Source organism: Pristis pectinata, chromosome 1, assembly GCF_009764475.1.
Source record: "Pristis pectinata isolate sPriPec2 chromosome 1, sPriPec2.1.pri, whole genome shotgun sequence".
In the NCBI taxonomy this organism is placed as follows: Eukaryota; Metazoa; Chordata; class Chondrichthyes; order Rhinopristiformes; family Pristidae; genus Pristis; species Pristis pectinata.
This window is the reverse complement of record NC_067405.1, coordinates 101,368,648-101,393,124: the sequence shown is the minus strand read 5'-3', so window position 1 is coordinate 101,393,124 and position 24,477 is coordinate 101,368,648. Positions and strand designations below refer to the sequence as shown.

The 24,477-nt window shown below is 38.5% G+C and overlaps 1 protein-coding gene across 1 annotated transcript in view; it reads left to right on the top strand.

Moving 5' to 3' along the window:
* Positions 1-3,073: 3,073 nt before the first annotated feature.
* cdin1 (CDAN1 interacting nuclease 1) overlaps positions 3,074-24,477 on the top strand; it is a 142,368-nt gene continuing 120,964 nt past the window's right edge. Inside the window, exon 1 of the mRNA XM_052018255.1 lies at positions 3,074-3,258. Coding sequence (XP_051874215.1) covers positions 3,158-3,258 — 101 coding nt within the window. The 5' untranslated portion in view covers positions 3,074-3,157. The remainder of the gene's footprint in view (positions 3,259-24,477) is intronic.

Sequence of the window (24,477 nt, the reverse complement as noted above, 5' to 3'; positions counted from 1 at the left end):
TATCTTCTCTCAGGATAACAAAGTTTGTGATCGCACCATTGCCATCAAGGACAACTGACTAGCCACTGATTAAAGATGACCATCCCTTTTGTCTTATTCACCACAGAATAAACACTTTGCTTTATCTTGCCAATGTTGTAGCAATACAAACATTAGGAACCTAACAATTACATCTGTCCTCCTGTTCTAATCTTCATCTCCATAACATCAAATGCTCTGCACTGCCTACATGGTTTGCATGTCCTTTTAGATGACATTTTTTTTAGTTTCTTTGCCCATGCAGGCCATTTTTCTGCCATTCCATTTAGTAATTATGAATAGTCTGTAGTCCGTGGAGGAATGTTCACACAGACAAATGATCACCATTACTGTAAGTTAACAGGGGCCATACTGGTTAAACTCAGGCAGTATGTTGTTTTACATGGTGCCTGATTTTACTTTCTCTTGACTTCGACATAAAGTTGGACAAGCTGTAAAATGGACAGCCAGCTCAAGCCTGCAGGTTAACAACAGGCACGCTGGATTAAAATTGCCTCCTAACAATTTATATGGGGAATTTTAATAATCCTACCTTGCTCTTGTTGAATCCTTTAATGTGATTTTTCAGTGTGATGTTGTTATTTGGCAAATTGGGAAATGACGGCATAACTACTCAGTTTCTCGGGCAGCATCTGTGGAGGGAGAAAGAGTGTTTCAGGATGGTGATTTTTGTCAGAACGGGAAGAAATCAAGTGTAACAGTTTTTATGCAAGCGTGGAGAGCCATGTGGAAAGAGGGGACAACAAAAAAAATCAGGCTCTATGATTGGCTAAAAGGCAGAAAAGATTAAATGGCACAAGGAATTATAGTAAAATGGAAATGGGTATTGAAATGGGACAAGTAAGGAAAATGGGTTTAGAAATGGAAATGGCAGAAATTACCTATACCTACCTGAAAACATATGAGTATTGGCTATGATCTGAAGTTATTGAATTAACATTGAGTGAAGAATATTATGTGTCTAATTAAGTTTAAAAAGTGCTAAATTAATAACTTGAGCTATTAAGCTCCACTGGGAATGGCAAGAGGCTCAGAATGAGAACTGGGTGTGCGAGGAGGATGGAGGATTATAATACTTGTGAAGCTATCATCCATTCTTTGTGTGGTTTCCCCAGACCATTCTGAATAGCAAATACAACTAAGTTCTGTTGGACCATGGTCAGTGGGAAAGGAAGAATTCAAAGAGCAGGTGTTGCATCTCCAAAGGAAAGTACTTGAGAAGGGGCGAAAGTGTTGGACAAGTAGGCCATTTGCAATGCTGAAAGCTGTGGAAAAAAAACATGTTTGGTGCTTGCATAGTGCTATCAGTGGCCGAACATGATTGTTGGAATGGAAGGCAAAGATGAGGATTTTATCATTATTCTACGTATGAACTGTGTGAACAAAGAATGGAAAATGGAACAGGCACAGCTAAGAGTCCTCTCAAGTACAATAGAGGGGAATAATCCTCAAATTGAAGGAAAATAGCTCAGGAGGATTGATATGGAAAGAGCCATTGCCAGAACAAATGAAAAGGTCAAGAGAAGATAGAAAAAATTAATAGGGTCTTTCCAGGAAGCAAATATGACAGCAAGGTAGCTGTGGGAGTTGATGGGCTAATAACATATAATGGTTGAAAGTCTCTCCCAGAAATGATGATAGCAAAGACAAGGAAGATAAGGATGAGCAATGAATTATCTGAAGGCAAGGGAGGACTGAAAATTAGAAGAACATTTGTTCAGGTTTTCTAAAACAGGGAGAAAGCAGGAAGCATCATCAATCCATCAATGTACATAAGAGAGATGAACGAGAAAGGGGTTCTGAACAAAAAATATTCGCATACCCTGCTGAAAGATTTGGAGGAAGTCAGTGGCAACTAATAAAAAGTTGCTCAATGTCAAAACAAGGTCAGCCAAAAGGTGAGATGTTATTTGTATTCAGTAGAATCATCTTTCCCATAGTATTTTTTGGGCTTTTACATCCGCTATTTATCTCTATGCTTTATCTCCAGTAACCACTTTTCAGGTATTCCTCAGAGAGGACATATTCCATAATTTATCTGGTCTCCCCAGTTGATACTGTACTGTGCTCTTGGTAACTCTGGGCAAAATTCTGTAGGTTTGTGCATTAATATGGCACTACCATTTATACTAATAAAGGGGTAAAAGTATCCAGCTACATGACAATATGAAACTCAACCACAGATATTCCTTCTGCCTTTTAGCAGGAGTTAGAATTTACCTTTCCACTCTTCGAATAAACAAACATTCCCTTAATATTTTACATTGTAAACAAGAGTTATTTCCCTCTCCAACATACACGTGTTGAATTCAACTTCCAGCTTTTACAGTAGTAGCATTTCACTGCACAGCAATTTTAGAGCGAGAACTAAATCAAAATATTGCATGAACCTTTTTGGCAATGTAAATGTCCAGTTCTAAGATTGCACTACTGCACAACCACTGTCGAAATTATACCAGAATAGGAAATACAACAGGAAATCAGGCCAAATATACGTTTGTGCGCTTCTTGAAAAAAAATATTTTAAAAAACGCACGTTCTGGAAATCTGAAATAAAACAGAAAGTGTTGGAAACATTCAACACACGAAGCAACATTCTATGGAGGGAGAAACAGAGTTAATGTGTCAGGGCTACGACCCTTCATCAGGAAGGACGTGCTCTTCAACTGTTCCCTTGAATTGCTGCTCGGCTTGACTGGTCCAGCCCATGGGGTCAACATAATTGATTGAATGCTTCCCAAGCTCACTAGCTGTAAAAAAAAAGTCCTGAGATCGGAAAAAAGCACTAAATAATTGTATATTTTTCACATCCACAAGGTTTAAAATGTTTTTAAAAGTCCTATTGCGGCAGTTTGATGAGCCTACGTCCAGCTATCCTTCAGCAGCTTGTTACCATGGGCAGTCTGCTGGCCCGTCTCCAAGGGCGCTCGGTAACTGACCAATGATAGCGTCGTTTGCTTTACAGTGCCTGAGGTTAGCGGCGTTTTCGCCGCCAATTGGATGCTCTGTTGCTGTTGTCTCGTTGAAGGTTCAGTCTTCCGCGGCGGGAAAGATTTGAGCCGAAGCCGGGCCTGTGCTGACTAGGTAGATTCAAGCGGTGTCAGGTTCGGTCATCGGGATGATCCTGAGCAAGGCCGAATATGCCGAGATAGCCAAGTATATGGAACGGCTGCGGCCCAACAGGCAGAGCTTGAAAATATTGAAGGAACAGTTCCCCAGGTAAGAGGTAGAGACAGGTACCGTAACCCAAACTCGGAGACATTCATGCCTCACATTGCAATGAGATGTCTCTGAGTGCAACCAGTTTCGTACTTTGAAACATCGGAGGTATTCTACACACAGCAAGCTTCCATAAACTGCAATATAAGCAAGGGGGTGATCTGTTTTGGGTCACCGAGCTGAATGACTCTATTTTTCCTTCACCCAAGGAAGAGCAGATTCCTTTAACCTCTCTCTGACGGTTCAGCATCCCGTCAGTACTGCACTGGCAGACTTTGCAGAAGAGACAAGTAGAAGATGAGGAATCAAGAAGGGAATGGAGGAAAGCCCAGCAGAACAACCAGTTAATGAGAGAGAGATGGTGAAAGCTAGCGAGTTAAAGTGTTTGTAAGGCCCCTCTGGCCCAGGGGAGAAGGCAAAAAAAGGAATAATTCACTTGATTTGGAGAAGAAACAGTTTTGTACCAATGAACAGATGGAGTAATTAATCAAAATGGAACAAAACAAAAACAATACTGGAAGAACTCAGCAGGTCAAGCAACATCTATGAATGAAAAAGCTGTAGGTTGACACTCTGCATCAAGACTGAAGGGAGAGGAAATATTGCCAGTATATAGCTGTATGAGGAAGGTGTGGGACAGAACCTTGTTGGTGATAGGTGGAACCAGATTGGGAGGGGTGGGGCAGAAATGATAGGCAGATGGAATCAGGTGGAGGAAGGGGTGGGAAAGGTGAACAAAGGAAGAAACCTTGGTGGATAAGTGAGTGTGTGTGTGGGAGAACACCTGTGGTGCCTTTTTGTTGGCTTTATCCAACAGCCTTTTGTTCCAAGCACATTCCTGCACACATACACACACACACACCCCCGCCCAATTCTTTCTCCTCTATATCAATGACTGTGTCAGTTTTCCTTTCTGTGCTTGTGTGGAACTCATCAATTTCATCACCATTGTGACTAACTTCCACTCTGCCCTCAAATTCACCTGGACTATCTCTGACACTTCTCTTCCTTTTCTGTATCTCTCTGTCTCCATCTCAAGAGACAGACTAGCCACTGACATCTTCTATAAACCCACCAACTCCCACAGCTACCTCAACTGTACTTCCTCCCACCCTGCCTCCTGTAGGGATGCCATTTTTTTCCCAATTTCTCCACTTCCATATCTGTTCTCAAGATTAGGGCTTCTGAAATGTCCTCTTTCCTCCTGACACATGGCTTCCCCTCTACCACTGTTGATGGAGCCCTCTCATGCATTTCCTCCATTTCCCGCATCCAACATGTCATTCTTTGCCATTTCTGTCAGCTCCAAAGTGACCCCATCACTCTATATCTTCCCTTCTTTCCCCCTCCGCCCCAACCTTTCTTCTAGTTGCATGTCATTTTAACTCTTCTTTCCACTCCCACACTGACCTGCCTGTCCTCAGTCTTGTGCATTGCTACAGTGAACATTACAACATTTCATATTCTGCTTGGGTTACTTACAACCCAGTCGTATGAATATTGAATTCTACAATTTGAGATATTAAGGAAAGGATATGGAAATGAAGAGAATGATAGTGTCAGATGTGAGTTGACTGAAGTACATTAAGAGAAACAGATGAATTAATTGATGCTCCAAAATATGTTAACTGGGACCTCAGACAGGTATACTTGGTTTGGAGAAGGAAGGAGGTATGGTTGAGAGTACAAGCAAAAAAGAACTTGGTTGTGATGAGGAGACCCGCCTAGATATATGTGGAGACAATGGGAATACATTGTAAAAGAACATAAGAAATAGAAACAGAAATAAACCATTTGATCCTTTTCACCTGCTCTGCCATTCAGTAATATCAGAGCTGAAATATTACCTCAAAGCAATTTTCTCCACTCGCCTCCTCGCTCTTGATTCTATTAATATTCAAAAATCTGTTCATCTCCACATCCCTCTTGAGAGATTTGCGATTCTTTGGTTGAAGAAGTTTATTCTTTTTTTAAATCCTGAATGGCTGACACATTATTTTGAGACTGCAGCACCCAATATAAGACAACCCAGCCAGGGTTAGCATTATCCCCACATCTGTTAAGCCCTGTGCAAATGTATGTTTCCATGAGATCACCTCGTTTTCTAAACTCAAGAGTACAGGCCAGTTCTGTTCAATCTCTCAGGCTCTCTGGAACATAGGAATAAGCACAAATAAAGCATTTGGGCCCAGAACCTACTCCTTGTGGGACAAACTGTTCATCCCATTCCCTGCCCCTCATCATTCTAAGAATAAATTTGGTGAACCTTTGTTACACTCCCTCTATCACCTGTATATCCTTCCTTAGGCAGAGATACCAAAACTGCACACAATATATCAGGTGTAAATTCAGTAAGAAGTTTTTGCCCTTGTAAAGCAAGTCACACAGACTGACAGTCTGACACACTCATCAATAAATAGATATAGGAAGTTAGAAGATGGGAAGAATTTATCAAACACTGAAAAGTTAACTTTGAGGGAGGGAATGAAGATAGCAGTGAAAAAAGATACCAATGTATAAAGAAGGAAGACAAAATGGAACAAATGAGAGATGTCAAATAAAAGGAAGAGACAGTATAGGATAAAAATAGGTCACTTGTCATGTTATGGAACTCACCCAGTGAAGATGGCTCTGTTATGCAACAGAAAAAAATAAAGTTGTGCAAGAGATAAAATATAAATGGGAATTAAATCAGTCATAAATTACTTTTAAAGTCAGCACACATAATTTTTTGTAATACATCTGCTTCACAATCGGCATACACAATTAAAGGTTGCATGCCCAAAATGAACGTGAATTTCAAAAGTGTATATTTATATTATAAAATTCTGAATAGCTTCAATAACCAATCTAGAATAATGCACTAACATTTATTCATTATTTGCCTTTTAAAACTTGAGAGCCAAGTTGAACTCATAATTTTGCTGATGGTTGTTGTCAGGTTAACAGCTCCCACCATCTGAGCATGCCTTGTGTAGTGCCTTAAGATGTACCAATAACATCTAATCAGTCCCACCGCTGTAATGTTGCTTCATCTCCACGTTGTATCTGCTCAGTACTTTTTCAGAATGAAGAAGAAAAGCTGGAAACAAAACTTTAAATGTCTTATTCAGATTTATATACTTTTATACAGAAGTAATGTGTGTCTGCATTGCAGGTTGTACGACACAATAGGAGGTTTGCTGGAACATGGTTCCTGTACTGGTGCTTTGAAAGGGCTTTCCATCAAGCGTAGAGTTGTACAGCACAGAAGCAGGCCCTTTGGCCCACCATGTCCACACCCAACTTCTTGCCCATCTGCACTTATCACATTTGCCCGCACTGGGTCTGTATCCTTCACCCAGTGCCAGTCTAAATATCTATTAAACTTTGTGATTGGATCTGACTCCACCACCTCCTCTGACAGCGAGTTCCAGATATCAACCACTCTGTTTAAAATAAAACTTTCCCCTGGAATCCCCTATAAAACTCCTTCTCACAAACTTGTGCCCCTACCGTAGAAAAAAGATTCTTACTGTCTACCTTGTCTATGCTTCTTAGAATTTTATATACCTCTGTAAGGTCACTCCTTCGCACTAGGGAAAATAGCCTAGCCTATCCAACCTCTCCCCATAACTAAAGTCCTCCCATGCAGGCAATATCCTGATGAATCTCCTCTGCACTCTATCCATGCAACCATGTCCTTCTCATGGTGTGGCAACCAGAACTGCAGTGTATTCCAAGTGCAGCCAAACTGGGGTATTGTAAAGTTGCAATGATACATCCCAACTCACATTCTATGCCCTGAGCTTTGAAGGCAAGCATGTCATATGCCTTCTTCACCACCCTATCTACCCATGTTGCCACTTTCAGGGAACTATGGACTTGAGTTCCAAGGTCATCTGTTCATTTCCAAATTAAATTCCATCTCCCAATGGTCCACCCAACTTTCCCATCTTATCTATATCCTGTTCTAGCCTCAGACAACCTTCTTCACTATCCACAATACCCATGTTTGTGTCATCTGCAGACTTGCTAATCATACCTTGTACACTCACACCCAAGTTGTTAATATATATCACAAACTATGAGGGTCCCAGCACTGATCTCTGTGGTACACCATTACTCACAGATTTCCAATCAGAAAACTATCTTTCCACCTCTGCCTCCTGTCACCTAGTTAATTTTGGATCCAATTAGCCAACTCATCTTGGATTCCATGTGCTGGACCTTCTGGACCAGTCTACCATATAAGACCTTGTCAAATGCCTTACTGAAGTCCATATAGATAACACCTACTACCTGCTTTCATCAATCTTCTCAGTTGCCTCCTCAAAAAAAAACTCAAATCAAATTAGTGAGGCAGGATTTCCCCTGCACAAAGCCATGCTGATTATCCCTGATCAGCCCCTGCCTTTCCAAATGTATACAAGTCCTATCCCTTAGGATTTTCTCCAATAATTTCCCTACCACTGATATGAGACTAGCTGGCTTGTAGTTATCTGGCTTATCTCTGCTACCCTTCTTAAATAAAGGAACAACATTAGCTATCCTCCAGTCTTCTGGTGCCTTGCCTTTGTCTAACAAAGATGCAAAAATTTCCATTAGGGCCTCAGCTACGTCCTCCCTTGCTCCCAACAGCAATCTGGGACAGATCTCATCCAGCCTTGGGATTTATCAACCCTTGCATTCCTATGACAGCTAACACCTTCTCCTTAACACTGACCTGCTCCAGATTATCCAGGTACCCCTCCATGAACTCACTATCTTCCATATCCCCCTTGGTCAATACCGATGAGGAGTATTAATTTAGATCCTTGCCCTTTTTGTCTGGCTCCACACGTGGTTTACTCCTGTGGTCCCTAAGGGGACCCACTCTTTCCCTGGCTACCCTCATGCTCATGATATACTTACAGAATGTCTTGGGATTCTCCTTATTCTAACTTGTCAAGAATATTTCATGGCTTCTTTTTGCCTTCATATTTTCTTTCTTAAGTTCTCCTTTATAAACTCTATATTCTTCAAAAGACTCCCTTGATTGCAGTTACCTATACCTGCCATATGTTTCCTTTTTCTTGATCAAACCTTCAGTATCCTTTGTCATCCAATGTTCCCTAATTTTGCCATGTTTGCTTTTCACTCTTACTGGAATATGATGGCCCTGAACTCTTAATAATTCACTTTTAAAAGACTCCCACTCCCACAGGGAGTATTCTTGACATTATGACCCTTGAGGTGATTTTAAATCTTCTGCCAAACTCCCTAAACTCACTTTGCAGGACCTCATCCCCCTTTCTAACTGCAAAATTTTCCTTTTCGATATGTATCCAATTTTCTCATTTAAAAGCTAATATTGAATTTCACAATCCTTTCAAACTGTATTTAGGATAACAACTGCATATTTTTGTGAAAAGGATCTTTGCTTCTGATCTTAAGTTTGAGTCCACTTACTATCAACCCTCTTATCAGTGAAAGCAGTTTTTCCTAATTTATTAATCAAATCCCTTTTATAATTTAAAACTAAATCTCCCTTCAACCTTCTCTGGAAGCAATCCTACTTTCCTTGCCATATAAGTCAAGTTCTTCATCCAAAATCTTTATGAATTGTTGTGCACACTCAAGTTGAAATGATGTTCAATTGTAGATGCCACTCATTAGGAAGAACATCTTTAAAGAGAGTGCAGTAGTGATTTATCAGAACAGTTGCCACATTAAGGAACTTCAAATACATAGAGAGACGAGAGATACTGGAGTTATTTTCCACCATTTGTTGAAACATTTCAGAATTTAACTTTTTCTCACAGACTACAAATTCCACCATTTTACATTCCATCTGTGCCTCCCACACCCAGCATTTACTCCAGCTGAACCCCTGTCAGGAACACATCAAGACCACAGGCTTCATTGGAGATCTCACTAAAGTGATCAAAGTTCACCGTTGGATCCCTGAGCTTGTCTTAGTTAATAACTTTCATTCCCATTTTTTGTCCCTTCTTTACTACAGACAAGCTTTTCTCCCATTGATCCCATATTGATCAGTGTACTATATCAAAACATACCCTCGCCTTTCCAGTGGACATCGTTCCCATTCTGTGATCCTGTCCCTTCCAAGAAAAATAGTGCTTTGTCAGTACTCCTCTATATAGAGCATCATTTCCTGCAGCAATATTACTATCTTCATCCCTGTTCTCTTTGTTCTATCTCCCCTGTTGTCTTTGTTTGTTCACTTAGAGGGAAAATAGAAAAACACAATTTATTCTTGGTGAGTGACCTAACTAACCTTTGGAATTTCTTTTGTCTTTTATTTGAAAATTCAAGGTAGTGATAATGCAATGTCCCACATTTGACATCAGAACTGTCTTAACTTGAGTGTCCGTATAATATCAATGCTTAACTAGATGGGAAAAGTAACTGGTTTCAAATAATTCAAGTGTTAATGTGCAAATTGTGGCAAAATAATTGGAAGTAATTTATTTGAAATTTTAGGAAAAAATGGAAATCCAGGACTGAACAAGAATCTGTTTGTTGTTGATACTACTTAACAGCCAATCAACTGGGTTTGAATGTTTAAGTTAAACAAATTTGTTAGATCCTTCAGATTTTTATTTTATCCCAAACATTCACCCATCTGTTTCTATCTCTACTTCATTATGTTGTCCACTTGCACTGAATTCAGCTTACTACACAAATAACCTGAAGCCGGTTCCCACGTGCTTAATTTCTGTCCTCTGCCTTGGAACTGTAGACGCCCATTCTTTTGTGTATTTGTGTGTGGCACCTCACTACTAATATTTCTTTGTAAATTGCTCCTAAGTAAGCCCCTCCCATTTCTAATTGATACTTAATTCACTTTTTCCACTCAAGATGCTGCTTAACATTGTTCAGACAGATATGGTTATTCTAATGCATATTATCCCATAAAGGTTTCCTGAAGAGATCATTTTCAGACAACGTGATCACTGAATGATGGACAAAACAACAGCTTGCTAACAGCTTGGGGACAGCAGTTAGTAAATTTATAGGGCCATGGAGATTCAGGCAATGCATTCCCTCCTGATACTCAACTAGCCAATATTTAAATTATTATTTTTAGCATATTGCTGGACTTGTTAAGAACATCTTGGTAGCATAATGCTGCATTCATTATCTCTGGGAATTTTATTGAGTAGCTGAACTTAAGCATGAACAAAAAACATTTGAATCTGTGTCAAAGCTCTTACTGTTCGTTTACAACCAAGACTGAGACATCGCTGCTGCTTAGAACATCAAAAAAACATTAAAAATTGAGTGTTTGATTATATTTAGGTTGACTTACTTGTGTTGTCAATTACACCCCTAGATTTAATAAAAACATATTAACAAGGTATTAATTCAAGACGATTTTCACAGATCTCTATTGATTATATCTGTAAACCCGTTTTAGTAGAAAATAGAAGAGGATTCCACTTCCTGCTGTTGCAGAGGTACATTATATAACCTGTGTACCTTTGATGAAAAGCCTTCCTGGAATGCAGTCACCCTATCGTGAAAGTAACCCACTTGTTCAGAGAGAATATGTAGAATATTCCCTTTTCTACCTTTGTCTCCTTGTTCTCTACTCTGGTTCAAACTAAGTTGTTATTTCCAAGTGGATGTGGAGCAAAAGCGACTATTGCCCAATGAAATTGTAATTAAGCCTTTTGTATTCTGTGTAGAATATCTTTGAAACTTTGATTGGAGAAGGTAGTACAAAAAGAGGAAATTTGTTCTGTGCCACAAATTCACCGAAGCCATGAATATTGAAAAGTTTGCTTATAATTGGCAGCCAGTGTTTTTTAGTTTGTCCCAATGTACTAGATTGCTGAATTGCAGAACTGTCTTTTACCATTACACAATATTGTATTGGATATACAGCACAACTCTTATTTATACCCCATGTGAACTCCCATCAGGCTTTGTCTTTCAGTCATGTTAATCCAGCAATACAGCTACACAGTTTAGCACAACTGCTCCTTGCAGTAACCAGTTGCTCGTTCTCATCAGGAAAGGTGTTTCTCTTGAATTCCATGATTGATCTGTTAAGATTGAAAGTTGTCAGTTTTATTTCCCATCCTAACACATATTCCCCATCCTTAACTGCCTTTCAAAAGGTATTGGTGAGTCACCTTCTTGTACTGCTTCTGTCCTTCTTGCTGTCTTCTGGCAAAGATAGCCCCACAATGCTATTGAGTAGAGACTTGAAGGATTTCAGTCAGATGGCAATGACAAATGGCATACATTTCCAAGTCAGGATGGTGTGCAACCTGTTGGGAACCTGCAGGTGATGATGTTGCCATTTATTTGCTGATCTTATCCTTTTTGATGATAGGGGTTGCAGGTCTGGGTGGTGTTGCTCGTGGTAGCCCAGGTGAGTAACTGCTTTGTATTTTGTGGATGCACACAGCAGCAATGATGTGCTGCTGATGAAGAGAATATACAGTTAGGGTTATTGTTAGGGTACCAATTAAGAGGGCTGCTTTGTTCTGGATAGTGTTGAGCTTCTTTGGTGTTTGAGCTCTCCCCCTCCAGACAGGCAGACTGTATTTCATCTCTCTCCTGATGCCTTGTAAATGATGGAAAAACTTTAGAATGTTAGGAGACCATCACTCACCACAGGGTACCCAACCCCTGACCTGCTCTTGCAGACGCAGTATTGATGTGGTTTGTCCAATTGAAGTGCAGGTCAATGATGATCACTGGGATATTGACTGTGGGGTACTTGGTGTTTGTAAAGCCATTGACTATGAATCACTGGTGACAGATTTTCTCTTGCTGGATATGGTCATTGCTTGGCACCTTTGTGGCTCAAATAACACTTGCCACCTATCAGTACATGCCTTCATGATGACTAGGTCTTCCTATGTGCAGACAATTGCCGAGGAATTTCAAATTTAATTCAATCTTATGCATTCATCAGTGGACATCCCCACTTCTGACATGATAGAAGGAAGGCATTGATGCAGTTGAAGATGGTCGCACCAGGGATACTGCCCAGAGAAACTGCAGTGATGATTGACTTTCAACATCCATAACCATTTTCTGAAGACAAAAGATATGCTGGAATGTAGAACAAAAATCAGAATGCTGCAAGAACTCAGTGGGACAAGCAGCATTTGTGGAGGCAAAAGGTGTATGTCGATATTTACTGTTGAGACCCTGCATCAGGAAAGAGAGGGAATGGGAAAGATGGCCACTATGTGGCAATACGAATCTTGGGGTTGGAAGGTGACAGATGGAACCAGATGGGGAGGGGATGATGGGCAGATGGAACTAGGTGTGGGGAGGGGATGGAAGGGATGAACAAAGAGAGAAGAAAACTAGATTGTCGGGTGACAGGAGAGCACTGGGGTTGTAGGTTACCTGAAGTCAGAAAATTCAGCGTTCAAACAATTGGGTTGTAAGCTACCCAAGAGGAATATGAGATGTTAAGAAAGACCTTCCTGATGAGGGATGGAAGGGTGTAGAGACTGGGAATCCATGGTAAAGATGTGCCGATTGGCACTAGGGAACTGGAAGTTATCAGAATGCTGGAGAACATGACTGTTGTTCGGGATGTAAGTAGGAAGAGACTGGACAAGGGGAGACAGAATGGAGCCCAGGTATGAAGAAAAGAGTTCAGTGGGGCAAGAGCAGACAGAAACAATAGGCCTATCAGGGCATTTCTGCTTATGGATCTTGGGTAAGAGATAGGCATTCTGGGTTGGAGCACTCTAAGTTTGAAGGCTGTGGACGTGAGATCTCCTGATGTGATGAGATTGGTAATGGTCCAGAAGATAGTGGCCTGATGTTTGTTGGTTGGGTCATTGTCCAGGGGGAGTGACCTGGTGATATGAAGAGGTGTTAGAAGACTGGCATCCGGCCCTTTGTAAAAGTTAAGTGGTCTGGTAAAGCCCAGGTTGGGTAATAGTTTGCAGATAATTAGAGAGTAAGTGCTGCTTGATTCCCTGTTGAAGGTGCCTTCCATTTCTTGGTGATGATTGAGAGAATAACTGAGAGTAGTAATTAGTAGAATTGGATGTGTCATGCTTTTAGTGAACAGGACATACTTGGGCAATTTTCCACAATGTTAGGTACATACAAGTAATGCAACTGTACTGGAACAATTTGGCTAAAGATGTGGCTAATTCTGAAAACAAGTTTCAAGTGCTACAGCCAAGATGTTTACTGGTCATATAGTCCATGTTGTATTCATTATTCTCAGTATTTCTTGATATAACAACAGTGAAACAAGTTGGCCAAAGATACCGATGGGGATCTCAGGAGGAAGCTGTCATGGATCATCCAGTCAGCAGTTCTGACTGAACGTGGTTAAGAATGCTTCTGCCTTGTCTCTAACATTCAAATGCATTACCTAACATGAGTGTGGAGCATAGATGTTCTTTTATTTTGGTAACGTGAGTTCTGCAGAAGCATGAAAAGTGAAACAGGTTCTCACAGCTGGGGGTAGGAATGAAATATTGTCTTGATGCTTGATTCCTGCTGTTGGTCATACGAGTAGTTGTAAGCAAATTATAACTTTCAGTAAATCGTAGATAATTGGAGCTTTCAAAATGTTATATTACCTACCAATATACTTATTTTTAAAAACTAAATTTCTTCATTTATTAAATAAACAGTATGAGGAAAGACACTATCCCTGAGAACTCTTGTTTACCATTTATTTTACTAATTACAATGTTGGTGCTAAGAAAGAAGAAAAAATTAATTAAGGTTCAAGCAACCTTGTTACGTGACTAGATAAGTCAGTAGGAGAAAATCTGCCATCATCCATCACCAGGAAAAGATTGAGTGAGTATAGTCAAGGATTGAGAGTTGATTAGGGTTTTGTGAAAGGTAGATCATGTATAACTGAACCGATATAGTCCTTTCCTGGAAGCATTGAGGTGGTGGAGGGATGAGGATCAATGAATCTTGCTAATGAGGATTTTTGGTATTTGATGGGTCCCACAGAAGAGATTGTTACTTGCAATTGCTTTCTGTTGGTTTGGAATAAACCTTGTCACATGAATAGGTAAATGGTCTGCAGATACGAGGCAGAGAGTTGTGCTAATACATTCATGGATTTGAAATCATTGATGTGATATTTTCTGGAAATGTTGCAGTGACATCCATCTATAACTAAAAATAATGACAAATTTGGAAATATGGGAGTAAACGATAATCTGAGGTGTTTAAATTGTGTAAGGAGCTTTGCAAGGTTGATGAGAAATATCTCTCCTGGGAGGACAAAGGCTTGGAATATGAATAGAAGTGCCCTATGCCATATCCAGGAAAAATCTTGCATATAAATGTAGAACATAAGTGTCCCTTAAATGTAAATTCATTTGAGACATCCAAAAAGAAGGCAGAATCTCAGATAAGAAATAGGGGAGCTAGTATGCAAATCTGAAACTGGTAATAATAGATAGGGCTGCATGGCTAGTGCCATAGCAGAAGAGCAGTGTAGGAGCAACTATAGAGCTGCTGCCTCACAGCCCCAGCAACCTGGGTTCAATCCTGACTTTCAGTGCTGTCTGCATGGAGTTTGCATGTTTCCTCTAATTGCCCTAGTTTCCCTGCACTTCACAAAAAATGTGTGGGATGATAAGTTAACTGGCAGTGTAAATTGCCCCTAATGTGTTGGTGAGTAGAATCTGGAGGGGGCAGGGTTGCGGGGAATGGGAGTTGATGGGAATGTGGGAAGAATAAAATGGCTTAGGGTAGGATTAGTATAAAAATGGGTGCATGGTGGTTGATGCTGACTCAATCGATCAAAGGCCTGTTTCTGACATATCCAAAGTTCTCCTCCTGTTTCTACAATGGACGTACCTTTAAAAATAATCTTTTGACAGTAGAGAATGTGAAGTCAAAACCTTTCCTACAATTGGTATCTTTTGCTTTAGGCATGCTGTAGGCAGCTAAGCATTCTTTACACAGTTCTGTTTTTATACCTTTTTCACAAGAACAGAAGTTACTTTGAATAATATTTTCCAGAACAAACCAATACTTAAGCTCTTCCCATCTATTCATCCTTATTGGTTTCATTTTGCCTTTTTTAAGATCAATTGAATATCCATGCTGGTAACATTGGCAACTCTTTACCAGTTTAGCTACATGTTGCCAATTTCAAGTCCTCACAAATCAAGTATAATGCAGTCAGTTATCAAGAGTAGTTTCATTATTCTCCCCAGAAATGTCACTTGGCTTTAAAGCTTCAAATATTTTTGTGTTTAACATCAGCCTGAGAAAGCTACATTGCCATTACAGGCTCGCACCAAGTTGAGGATACAAGTTGAAACATCTCATTTATTTCACACAAGCCAGGAGAACTGTATAAGCTGGCTTCAGCTGATCAAATACAGACTTCAGAGATGAAAAGTCATAATCTAAGTCATTGGAGCAGCCAAATGGCCCCTTGGATAATAAGAAATGGCAAATCTGGTGGGAAAGCTAGAAAAAGGGTGTATTACTAGAAATTGATAAGTACTGTGAAATAAAAAGTAAGATCTCTGTATAATCATTTACTGGAATCTATCATTATGTTTAACTTGGAATAGAGACAAGCAGCTGGAACTTGCTGATTTGTGTGCATTGTAGTTCCCCCTTCCACTGAGTGGAATTGTCAGCTAAAAAAAGTTGGAGTAGTTATAGACATTTTATTGTATGTAATTATCTCTGCAATTAGTGTTTATCTATAAGCCAAAGGAAGCTCTCATAGTGATATTGAAATTGAGGAATCTTGATAAAATGGTGAGAAACAAAGAGGGAAAATGAGAAAAACTTTACACTTGAGGTTAAGGTTTGGAATGTCAATCTGCAAGAGTGGGGACATCAGATTCCACTGGAACTGTTAAGTGAAGGACTAATTTGCAACAATAATGGGAAAAGAGCAAGAGTGTGGGGACCAAATGTCCTTTTGAATATCTGCCTATGCTGTAACGGGCCAAATGGTGGCGACTTGTTGCAATAGATTCTATGATTGTGTGCTACATCATTAGCAAAATTTAACTAACCCTCATGAACCCAATTTTCTTCAATGGCGTGAACTTGTTTTGGCTTTTAAAATAATGTGATTATTGAAAACTTAGCACAGTCGTTGCTAATCTCTTGCAAGAAGTAATAGTTCTCTATGTAACCTGGCTTTTCATTAAAGGCAAGACCTCCAGTCCCATCATTATAAATGTTTCAAGTATCTTAACCTCTACTCAAGCCATCGCTTTAATAACTTAAAAAAATAACATCCCTGTCATGTCCTCATAAATATTATTTTCAATGTGGTCCTAACTCTGCCAGTTTTCTACACTTGAGGTCTAACTGGAGACATTGGCTTCCACTGCTCCATCTGTCAAACCTCAGCTTCAATGACCAGATGCTGCAGACAAAACTAGATGCAATGTCCCAACTATGGCTGATCCAAATCTATATATGATCCAAATGCACATAGTTGTGTATTTCATTGAGTTAACAATATTATTAAGAAAAATCTACAATTTTTATTCTTGGCTGCCTACTCATGACTGGCCAGTAACTATTAGTAAGCTCCCATTTTTCGTGGTCAACTGTGCCTGGAGGATACATGCCAGAAGTTGCCAGAACCCACACCTACATTAAACTAGTTTATTTTCTGTTGATTTTTAAAAATTATGGAATTCTTTGCCACGTACAGCTGTGGAGGCCCAATTATTGGGGGCGTTTAAGGAGGAGATTGATAGGTATCTAATTAGTCAAGGTATCAAGGGATATGGGGATAAGGCCGGAAATTGGGACTAGATAGGAATTGTATTAGTTTAGTTCATGGAGCAGACTCGATGGGCTGAATAGCCTACTTCTGCTCCTTTGTCTTGTGATCTTGTGAAAATCAAAGTTTATAATTGCCTTTTCGTTTCATGGTTGTTCATGCTTGAACTGTTTCCAATTAATTTTTTTGAATTTGCCCCCTTTCCTGACTAAATAGCTTCTTCTATCTTCTAGTTCATCCTTGCTTCCTAAGGGCCACTCATGAGGTCAGGCCATCAGAAGTTCCATTTTAAAACGCTGCCTGAAAGTTCTGTTTTCCGTTTTAGTTACATCTCTGTTGTGGTAACATTTGCTAGTAGTGCATTGGCATTGGTCTGCACATTTTTTTCCAGTGGAAAATAGTATTTTACATTTACATGGAATTAATACAGGCTATTTGGGAGACTCTTAGAAATATTACATTGTTTCAATAGAGATCTACTTGTTATGAGTAAAGGGACAATGTTTTTCTTTTGAAAGGTGATAGGGATTGAATAAAAAATGTTCTGAAATCTCAAAGGGCAAAGGTGCAATAAAATTTTGGAAAAGGTCCACTTCAAAGTATTGACCTCTTTCCTTTTTGGGTACTGACCAGTGTCCCGTCATTTTCAGCAATTGCTGTTTTAATTCATCTTTTAGCTATTCCCTTTATAATTGGAATAAGATGAGGTTGACTTCTCCAAACCTAACTTGGCCACAAATGAACAATTGAACAAAGAAAAGTTTCCAATCTTTTTTAAATAATCTGATTTAGCAAACCCCTAATTATACCGAAATGCAAAAGTTTCAAAGCCTCTTAAAATTACAGCATCAAACACCTGTTTTGTGTTGTTGAGAGGAGAACTTATCTGTGTAGGCTGAATTTTGCATGTATTTTATTGTCACTTAATATCTTTGAATCCATTTCTATTGGTGGTACATATATTGGCTATATTCATTGTTGAATATTGTGAGGTAAATTTATTTTATGTTAGAAGTGTTTGTCTTGCTCTTAATAGTAGATTTTACAACATTTACCAAAAGTTGCAAATTGGACGCATTATTTTACAGTTGACCGAAAGGTTTAGCTTATTTATTATTTTTTAATCAATGATTTTCAGTGCTATATATAATTAATGTCTTGTATACATCTTGGCATTTTTTATTACTTTATCAGGTTTCAGGAACCTCAAAAACTAATACAGTTTTAAGGCCCTGATGGGAAGAACTCCTGCCACTCTTTACAGTGCCTGCAAAATATATTTTCTGTGTCCGATCAGTGTGCTATACTCTGGGGGCTTTGTGATAGGAATGGCAGGAAATCACGCTTCAAGACATAACGGATTGACTAGGCCATCCATCATTTGTTAGCATGCGTTGAGCTGCTTGGTTTCTGCGCAGGGGCTTGTGATTTAGTAAATACTTCAGAGATGAATAGAGCTGCTCACATGGGAAGCTATCACTGTCCTTCAGCGGGCTAAGACACAGATTCATGCTGAGAAGGACGTCCAGCGGCAGCTCATCAGTAACTGGTCTGTCACAGTTGGTGGTGCCCACCGACCATTCACAGTATATTAAATGCATCTTTAATATCTGCTTGAGTAGATTTAATGAAGAAAATTCTGTTTCTATACACTAACTACAGTTTCCCCTTGTGTTTTATGCAAGGAAATACAGTTAGCAGTGTGGCAGTGCAACAGAAATGCATTGCAGCAGCTTCAGGACAAAATATATATTTTTATGGTTGTACCTTCCATACAGGAATAGGTCTGTCATCCTAAATATTTCCATGGGTAAATTAAAATTTTTTTGTTTTGTGGGGTAAGAAAAGTAGACCTCATTGGAAATTTGGGAGTAAATTGTATTATATGATGTGAGCAATGGCTAATAGTTGTAGTTTTTAAGTGTTAGTTTGGGTATCTGAAATACTCTTTTGTAATTCCTTTGCTATGAATTTTATGCTGTTGAAATAAAGGTTATGTATCATTTAGTGGCACCTAAATCACTGAAAAATTATCATTGACCCTTGAAAGCTTGGCTTATTGGAAACTACTTAATTTCTTTATGAATTGGTATGTTTGGCACTTTACTGCTGTTTACCTATGATGAATTTTAAAGTCCATGTTAGATGAATAACGTATTTCAAAATTAGTCAGAACACATGATCTCAATAGCTCAGACTAATTTTGCTAAGTTACATTTGAAGGCTAGTTTATTGTAAATTTCTATTTATGTTTATTCTGATATTAGAAATAAACAATACTTGACACAAAATATTTTACAAGAGTGAGAACTTAATACTAATTTTTAGAAACTCATTTATACTTCTGAACTATTTTTTTAAATAGTGAACTCCAATGTAAAGTTCAGTAATTTATTGTCAATTTAAAATAGGAAGAACATTTATAGGGATAATGGGGATATTAAAAGTGAACTTTGAAATGCAAATCATTTTCCCTAGTTTAATACCTTCTGTCTACTTTTTCAGAATAACTTATGAAATGTAAATTTATTTCTGCCATATAATTTTAGGTAAGGTCATGTGCCAGCACATACAACTGAAAGCCAATGTTCCTCAGCTGTGAAGTATACGTAACACAGATGTTGGGGTGTCATCTGTCAACTATGCTACCCTACAGAGTTAAAAGTTCTAGAGGGAAAAGAATTCGACACAGTGCTGTCACTGTTACCCTTTCGCATTTCGACAGCATGCAAATTGTGCACCTCCTGCTTAGCTGCACCATCCTGTCTAGTGTCTACAGAGCTGGAATGGAAAGAGCACATCTAGGACTCTGAGTAGTGACAAGGGTACTGATATACTGGAGATTTGAATTGGAGATTGTCTGTAGTCAGATTTGGTAAAGCTCCCAGTGGTGTTGCACAAATTCCCGCAGGTTTCTGTCCCATGTGAGGTCTGTTCAGTCCTTTTCAGCCCCTTGAATGAAGTTTGATCTGAAGATACCCTGCCTGTAAAACTGCATTCAGTTCATTTTGCATACATCCCCTGAGTCCAACTGGCAGATGCTTTACTCTTCGAAATGTTTAAAAGAAAGTGCGGAGCAAGAGATAGCAGGAGCTCTGTGTACAGTCCCAGAACGTTTTGGAAACGGCTAATATGCAGTTTTCATCAGTGCTTAGGCGGGGCACAATATGGTGCCTGTGGTTCACTGGGGAATATGAATGTTGATTAAGCATGCTTTCAGGCTTTGAAATTCTGAAGTAGTGTCAGAATAATGGATGTTGAGCAAATGTCAAGCATTTGTTAATTTCTCTGTTATTTGGGGTTTATCTACCATGATCAATCAAATAAACTAGTGCTTTTCTGTTGTGGCATGTGCCATTGATATGGTGATCAGCTAGCTGTAAAGGCCATTGTTTTCCTTGCTGCAGGAAAGGCAATGTATATTCAGACTGTGGATGATAACAAAATCTTTTCAAGCAGAAATAGTCTATTTGCACAGATTTAATTTTCAATGCAGTAATGCTATTTGCAGAAGTATACTTTCTATTTTTTACCATGTAGTTCAGTTTATATTTTTAAAACAATACAGCAATTTGTAACTTGTGTTCAATTTCAAGTAAGTGTTATTTCACAGTAATCATTAGGAATGAATGTGGAATGTTAAATGAACAATTTAAGAGCAACACAAATGATATGGATAAAATATATCCACTGTGTTGAAGAAGGCTTGTATTTCACTTTTGACTTGAACATTTAAGATTATATTCCTCTATATTCATGCCCATTTGTGATTTAACCACCAGTTTAAAATATTTTCCCTTCAAATTCAGATCAGATTTGAAAGAAGCATAAAAATTATTTTCAATGAAATGTGAACCCAGTTATCTTCATCAGACCTTTTGTTGTTCAGTTAGGAATGATTGGGCATCCACAGTTTGTGAGGCTGAAATGTTGAAAGGAGCAAAAAGCTTTTTTTGTGATGTAGAGGCTCATTTTTTTCTTGAGTATTTATTATTAGTCATTTTGACTAATAGTCTGCCTAATTAAGGATTGAATCTTAAAGACCTATGGAGCCTTGTTCCCTGTTATGTAGTGATTTAGTTGGACTCAGTCCATTCATTGATAACAGTGCTTCGGGAAAGACAATAAATCAGTCAGGTATCCCATTCCTACCCATTATTCAGTGACTTTTGATAGAAACACATGGTTATAGGTATGGATATGGATCTTCTGTCCGGGCACATTGTAGTACTTGGGAGTCATGTTGAATTTAACAATTTCAGTTAACCACCTTTTTATTCCTCCTTTTGCTCTCTCTCCACAGATGTGGCTGTTCCTCTGTATTTTTCTGTCTCTCACTAGTGTATTTTTTATAATAATTGTTACCCTGACAGTTTTGGTCTGAACAGGCATCCTCTCCATTCCCTCTGCCACTTACTCTCTGCAAAAGCTAGTTTTCTAATTTTTTCCAATTTTGATGAAGAGTTCCTGATCTGAAACATCAAGTCTGTTTCTTTCTCCACAGATGCTGCTAGACCTGTAGAGTGCTTTCAGCATCTTCTGTTTGGTTTTGGATTTTCAGTATCTCCAGTTTTTTGCTGCAAGGGTCAGGATGTTGGGTGCAGATGCACTTGGACAAGAATAAAATTCATTTCACTCTCAGCCCACATCCAACCATCTCCAGTTGAATAGTTCGTATATGTGTGAGGAAGGGACGCAAATGGAGTGCATGGGGTAATATATCCTGTAGTGACTTTGTGCTCTTAAAAAGGAAGGAAAAACGTTGAGGTAAGAGATCAATGCAATGTGAGCACAACTATAAATTTTTTTAATCCAAACTGACAGTCTTGCACGTAATATAATCTTTAAAAAAAATCTCAGACGATGGGAACTCCAAATATTGCTGTATAAAACATGTCTCTCTAGAACCTGAAAGGGAACAAAAGGAAAATTTTAACTTTGTTGTCTCTTCAGGTGAATAAACTTATTGCAGTCTTCAAGAATCACCTTTTTTATGTAATGTAAGATGACAATAGATTCAAATCCTTGCATTATGGAGATCAAGAAGGTAAAGTGGTTCCTTGGTAACATTACTGCAGATATGTATTAGAGCCATCTCTGAATCAATTCATAATTTCCCCTTCAAGAGCACAGTTAAGCACAGCCATTTGCATTAAATGCACCCAAATGCAAAATGCATACTTAGAGTAGCAGCAGGAGCCTCATTTTCTCAGCAATAATTTACTCCATGTAGATAGCCCAGTGGTGTTTTCATAATAAATTGCTTGTGAGTCATAGAGTTTTCAATGAAGCAGGTTTTAAATACAGGAAAGCTGCTATTAACCTTCTTTTAGGGTGAAACATCACTTACAAATTTTAGTTTAACTTCTACAAATGCATTTATGGAGTAGATGTAATTGAAGTAAATTAGTATTTAAAATTATTTGCAAATATTTCTCTGTTTTGCATCATTTGCAAATCAGAAGCACTTAAAATGCTTCAAGGCTGCAACGAATACCTTCGTATAAAATGGGCACAATGTTTAAGGAGGGAGCAATGTAATTATTTGGGGTAGAATGTGTTTATGCCAGTAAACAAGTGGTCAGTTTTCAGCTTGAGTTTCAGTACTTGATTTTACTTTAGATTGCAGAACATTAAATAGAAGGGTGCAACATTTGTATCCACAAATCATAATGGTGACTTCAATTGCATGCAATGCAGTAGATGGGAAGCTTTGATGTAAATCTGCAAACAGTAATAATTGTCCATTCTCTTGTGTGAATGCTGCCATGCTTTAAGGAAATGGAATATACAAAAATTGTTAGAATCAAAACCATCTCCAATGCCCTCGTTCACTTCATTATATTTAGGAATATAGGTGACTCAGCCCTTCAAACATATTCTGTTATTCAATGAGATCATAGCTTATCTGCATCCACCTTCTTTTGTTCCCAATCTTTTCTCTTGGAAAAATATATGGATCTGATTATGAACTGGCCCAGTGTATGCTTTTTTGTGGGTGTGACTTCAACGTTTCCGCTGTTCTTTGCAAGAAGGTATATATTTGAATTTCTCATCTGAATGGCCTAGCTTTGATAATGTTTGTTTTTCTATATCTGTGCAGTCAATTCCTTTCAAAATTTTAGAAGCTTGAACTATTTCTTAGAGAATGCAAATTCAGTTTTAACTGATTCTAAAAACTGAAGGGGCTACATGGAGGGGGGAAATATATTTTCACCAACTGAATCCTATTTTGTCAATTACTGAATGTTAATTAGTGTGTTCATTATTGAATTTGTGATCAAGCAAGTTAATTAAAAATAGTGGGGCAAGGGATACTCTGAAATCAGGCCTAAAGAAAAATTTTCATTCAGTTTTTGCTAAAGACTAACCTGTAAACTCAATGAGTAGTGATTTTTAAAAATGTTTGTATTGGTCAAGAATACCACAGAAATGCATGAATAGATGTGCCACACCCTCAAGCTTGCAAACTGTCAAACAACTATAGTGTATTCAAGCTATTGCAGGTTAAACATGCTATTTTTTTAAATGTAAAGATTAAAATTTGAAGAAAAGAAAACACAAGCACTTGAAAGTACTTAAAATAATTAAATTACTTTAAATTTACCTCTTTACCTTGCAGCCATTCATCCTCATTGAAATGAATGGAGTGACTGAATCTATGTTAGGTCAAATCTGGCAGAGGTTCAACAGATATATTAGATAGCGTAGTTGCTGGGAAACTGCAGGAAACTGGCACTTAATGTCAGAATGGCTGGGAGAGTGGGAATGAGAACTTGTTAGGAAGTTGGAAAATGTCGGCACTTACACTTCAACTTCTGGCATTTTTCAGAAAAGCTCAGACCACTATAGTATGCAAAATTCTGGATTATTTTACAAATTGAAAATTGTAGAATATAATATTTAATGTAGAGAATTACCTGCTGGTATACCTTCCTCCAGAGTTCTGTGAAGCAAAAATGTACATGAAAGTAGGTAAGAGAACTGAACAATCAGGATTAACGTTGTGACCCAAATTTACATAAGAAATTGTGTTGAGATGCAGTGGTAGAATGGCGATTTATCTTTGTAGTCACTTATCATGGTGACCAAATTACAAGGTTAGAGTTTTTCTTACTGGATATGGTCATTGCTCACCATGAATATTAGTTGCCATTTATTAGATTCTTCAATTTGTGAGTACTGCTTTGTTATTTAAAGTGGAACTGAATGCCATGCAGTCATAGCAAACATCCCCATGAAGAGCACTGATGAAGCAGCTGACAATGGTTGGGCAGCGATTATTGTCCTAAGTTACTTTTGTATCAGTGTTCTAGGATTAATATAATTGGGACTTCAACAATTGCAACCATTTTCCTTTGTACAAAGGATGCTCTTAGCCAAATGAGAGTTTTCCCTGATTTCCATTGATGTCAGACGGTCAATTACGGCTTGGCTATCAAGACCAGTTCTTCATATCACACCTTCTGAGTTCTGCTCTCCAAGGCTGTAATAAGGTCTGTAGC